The 3,795-nt window shown below is 68.9% G+C and overlaps 1 protein-coding gene across 2 annotated transcripts; it reads right to left on the minus strand.

The window, feature by feature from the left end:
* Nucleotides 1–688: 688 nt before the first annotated feature.
* Nucleotides 689–3,788, minus strand: CSNK2B (casein kinase 2 beta). 2 transcript variants are annotated; one of them, XM_085322961.1, is made up of 7 exons: nt 3,715–3,788; nt 2,876–2,958; nt 2,694–2,796; nt 2,042–2,157; nt 1,870–1,945; nt 1,120–1,309; nt 689–1,029 (listed from the first exon to the last, which is right to left on the minus strand). In XM_085322961.1, exons 1-7 carry the CDS (start codon nt 3,782–3,784, stop codon nt 939–941), a joined length of 729 nt encoding a protein of 242 aa, XP_085179087.1. In that variant the 5' UTR covers nt 3,785–3,788; the 3' UTR covers nt 689–938. The 2 variants fall into 2 exon arrangements, with proteins under 2 accessions (XP_085179087.1, XP_085179088.1); XM_085322962.1 differs by lacking the exon at nt 3,715–3,788 and adding an exon at nt 3,170–3,278.
* Between the last annotated feature and the right edge of the window lie 7 nt (nt 3,789–3,795).

Genomic DNA, 3,795 nt, shown 5'->3' on the forward strand with positions numbered 1-3,795 from the left:
AGCAGCAGCAGCAGCAGCAGCAGGGGCAGGAAGAGCCGCACGGCCATGCTGGGGCGCAGGGACGGGCTCGGCCTTGTGTCCCTCGTCCCGGCGCTGCTGCTGCTCTATAAGAGCAGGTGCGGCCACAGGGCCACGCCCCAGCCCGGACGCCTGGGCCCCCTGGGGCAGTGCTGCCCCCCCATCCCAGGTTGCCCTGTGGGGGTATAACCATGGCAATCCAAACAGCAGCCCCAGGAACACCCCTGGTGGGGGGGCGTTGCCAGGGAAGTGGGTGCCCGGACGCCTGGGCCCTGGGGCAGGGGTCTGCAAGGCAGGGCAGGAAGCACCAGGGCCCGGACGCCTGGGCCTGTTCCAGGCCCCCGGGGAGATTCCCCGGCTTTTGTGCGCTGGGAGGGGAGAGCAAACACGGCTAATCCGGGCCGGGCCAGGCGCGCCGCTGCCTGGAGACGGCCCTGGGGCCCAGGCGTCCGGGCACCCCCCTCACGCCTGGGACCCAGGCATCCCGGCACTCCATGGGGAGAGAGGGTGTGCCCGGCCCCCGTCAGGACATGCGCGTGGACTCGCGTGCGTGGCTGCGGCCACAGAGGCCCCCTCCCTTCCTGCTGCCCCAGGGCCACTCTTTGCACCTAACTTGGTGCGTTTTAGCGAAAACTGGGAAAAAAAAAACAACAACAACAACAAAAACGCATCACGTTGGGGCTGTGTTTTTCCGATTTTTTGTTTCATTTTGTAGTTTAAGTTTGAGAAAAATCAACCAAAAACAGATTAATTTAAACGTCATGTGGGATTGGGAGGAGGCCTCAGACCTGCCCCGAGGTGGGGGACCCGGCCCAAAAGACGCGACAGGAAAAGAAAGGGCAGATGAGGCAGGAGCGATTCCTTGTGCTGGGGGGAGAAGGGCAGGCAGAGGAGGGACCCAGGTGTCCAGGCCGGTGGGCTCAGCGGATAGTTTTCACTGGGCTCTTGAAGTTGCTGGCGGCCTGGAGCTGCAGCTGGTACGCCATGGGGTGGATCTTGAAACCATACAGCCTGGAAAGGCGAGAGCAGAGTGTTGGGACGCACCGGGATGTCAGCAGGTTCCAGACTGAACGCCGCCGAGGGCGAGGGGCCAGCGCTCACCTGGGCACGAACTGGTTGGCGGGCCGCTTCGGCCGGTACTCGGGGTGCACCATGAAGAGCATGTGGGGGAAGCCGGTGCCGAAGTAGGCGCCGTCAGTGTGGTGGTGCCGCGAGGACTTGGGCGTGTAGACGTCCATGCACTTGGGGCAGTAGAGCTTCACCATCGCCTCCCCGGGGATGTCCGAGAGCCCTGTGCCGTGGGGGCCTCAGGGGGGCCCAGACATCCGGGCCCCTCCGCCCCCCCAGAGAGAGCCCTGGCGTCCAGGCACCCTCCACTCCCTGACGCCCGCTGACACGGGGCCCAGGCGTCCGGGCCATCCCAAAGCCCCTGCAGCATCCAGCCCCCCCTCCCACCACGGGGCCCAGGCATCCAGCTCCCTCCCCTACTGCGGGGCCCAGGCGTTTGGGCCATCCTGAAGCCCCTTCAGCATCCAGCCCCCCCTCCCACCACGGGGCCCAGGCATCCAGCTCCCTCCCCCATTGTGGGGCCCAGGCGTCCGGGCCATCCCGAAGCCACCCGCAGCATCCAGCCTCCCTGTAGACCCAGGCATTTCACCCCTGCCATAAGGTCCAGGCATCCAGGCTGTCCCGAAGCCCCTGCAGCACCCAGCCCCCCTTCCCACCGCAGGGCCCGGGCATCCAGCTCCCTCCCCCACTGTGGGGCCCAGGCGTCCGGGCCATCCCAAAGCCCCTGCAGCATCCAGCCCCACCTCCCACCGCAGGGCCCAGGCATCCGGGCCCCGCCCCTACCGATGGGCAGCATGGGCTGGTTCTCGCAGTAGACACGGGGGCAGTAGCCAAAGTCACCCTGCTGGTACTTCTCCAGCTGGAGGGGCGAGAGGGGCCGTGAGAGGGACGCGGAGGGGGGGCACGGTGCCGCCTCGCCGGGCCCCGGGGCAGCGTGGGCCAGCGGAGGACCCACCATCTGGGCGATGCCACGGTTGGTGAGGATGTAGCGCGCGTGGATGAGGCCATAGAGCATCTCGGCCGCCTGCTCGATGAGGTCGCTCTGGTTGGGGTTGTCCTCCAGCTCCTCATCTGYGCGTGGGGGGTCAGCAGGGCCCAGGTGTCCAGCCCCCTCAGCCAGACCTCCTCGAGGAGACGCTGAGCCCCCCAGAGACCCCCACAAAGGCTCCAAGCCCCACACAGTCCCCCCAGAGCCCCTGCTACCCTGAGCCCCATCAGAGACCTCCAAGCCCCTACCCTGACCCCTATCGCTGCCACCCCCCCAAGAGATCCTGCTTGGGATATCAATGGGCCCCCCAGACCCCTTCCTAGACTGCATAGCCCCCTGTAGCACCCCTCACAAACCCCCAAGCCCCTGAAGGAGCCCCTAGCACCCCCTAGGGCCACAGGTCACCACTAGGACCATCTTGCCCCTCCCCCCACAGTCCCCCAGGACCCATCACGGACCCCCAACCCTTCCCCAAGCTCTCAAGGATCCTCACAGCCCCTGTTACTTTTCTACAACCCCCACCCCCGCAGCAACTGCCCTGGGACCTATCAGGGACCCTCAGGCCCCTCTGCCTCCCCCCCCCAGCCCCATAGGGACGCTCACAGACTCCCCCCAGCACCTGGCTCCAGGTCGAGTATCATGTCGAGCGCCTGGCGGTAGTGCGGCACTTGCTCGTTGAGCCCCGTCAGGTTGAACTTGTCCTGGATGTAGTCCTCATCCACCTGCAGCGGGGGCGGCGTGAGAACCCGGATGTCCAGGCGCCCCCAGAGGGGACCCAGGCATCCGGGTGGCCCCACTCACCTCGCAGAAGAACTCGTTGCCGCGGAGGCCGCAGAACCAGGAGATCCACGAAACCTCCTCGGAGCTGCTCATGGTCCCGGAGTCTGGGGGAGGCGGTGGGTGAGGCCGGGGCGACCCCCCAGGGGCCCAGGCGACCGGAGCCCTTCACCCCCTCACGGCCCTGGTGTCCGGCCCCTTCACTCCCCCACCCCGGGGGCCAAGGCGACCGGGGCCCTCGACCCCGTCAGGGTCCCAGGCGTCCGGGGCCCTCACTCCTCCCCTCCCCCCTCGGAGCCCAGGCGTCCGGGTCCTCACCGCAGCTCTCAGGGGGCGAACAAGGGGCCGCGCAGCGCCAACCCTCCCCACAGCAAGGCCGCCCTGCGCCGCCCCGCCCCGCGCATGCGCGCCGCGGAGGCCGCCGGGAGCTGGAGTCCGCGCCCACCCGAGAGGCGCCCTGGCGCCGGCCAATCGCGGGCTACCGCTTGCCCACAGTTCCCGGCGGCCCCCGCGCGGGTGCAGCGGAGTGGGAGAATGCGCCCCCACCACGTGATGCGGTGGGCACACTGCGGCTGCGCGACCCGCCACGTGCGCGTGGCAGGATGCACGCCGGGAGTTGTAGTCCTGYGCCTCCCCTCCGGCACGGGCGTTAATGGCGCGGCGGGGCGCGGAGAACTACAACYGCGCGGGGGGGCCCGTTACACCCCGCGGAGCACGGCGGGAGGGGCGGGGCCTGCGCGAAAGCGGGCGTGGCTTAGCCCACAACCGTAAAAGGGGGGGGTTCTGCAAGGGGGCGGCCTTAACGCCGCCGTTACCATGGCCACGGGGCGGGGCCTCGCACATCCCGCCCCGCCCCGCGTTACCGTCGTTGTAGCCGAGAGTGGTCCAGCGGCGGCCGGGCCGGGGCCGCGCCCGCGGCTCCCGCTGACACATGGTCCCGGGGC

The sequence above is a fragment of the Rhea americana genome, unplaced genomic scaffold, assembly GCF_003343005.1.
Source record: "Rhea americana isolate MKP2758 unplaced genomic scaffold, rheAme1 scaffold_802, whole genome shotgun sequence".
Taxonomy (NCBI): domain Eukaryota; kingdom Metazoa; phylum Chordata; class Aves; order Rheiformes; family Rheidae; genus Rhea; species Rhea americana.

Bases quoted from the DNA above. Each gene is read 5' to 3' on its own strand.
- CSNK2B (XM_085322961.1), bottom strand. From the start codon at position 3,784: ATGTGTCAGCGGGAGCCGCGGGCGCGGCCCCGGCCCGGCCGCCGCTGG. The intron at 1,946-2,041 runs GTGGGTCCTCCG...TCGCCCCTCCAG, and splicing joins ACCGTGGCATCGCCCAGATG to CTGGAGAAGTACCAGCAGGG. The intron at 1,030-1,119 runs GTGAGCGCTGGC...TCGCCTTTCCAG, and splicing joins GCCAACCAGTTCGTGCCCAG to GCTGTATGGTTTCAAGATCC.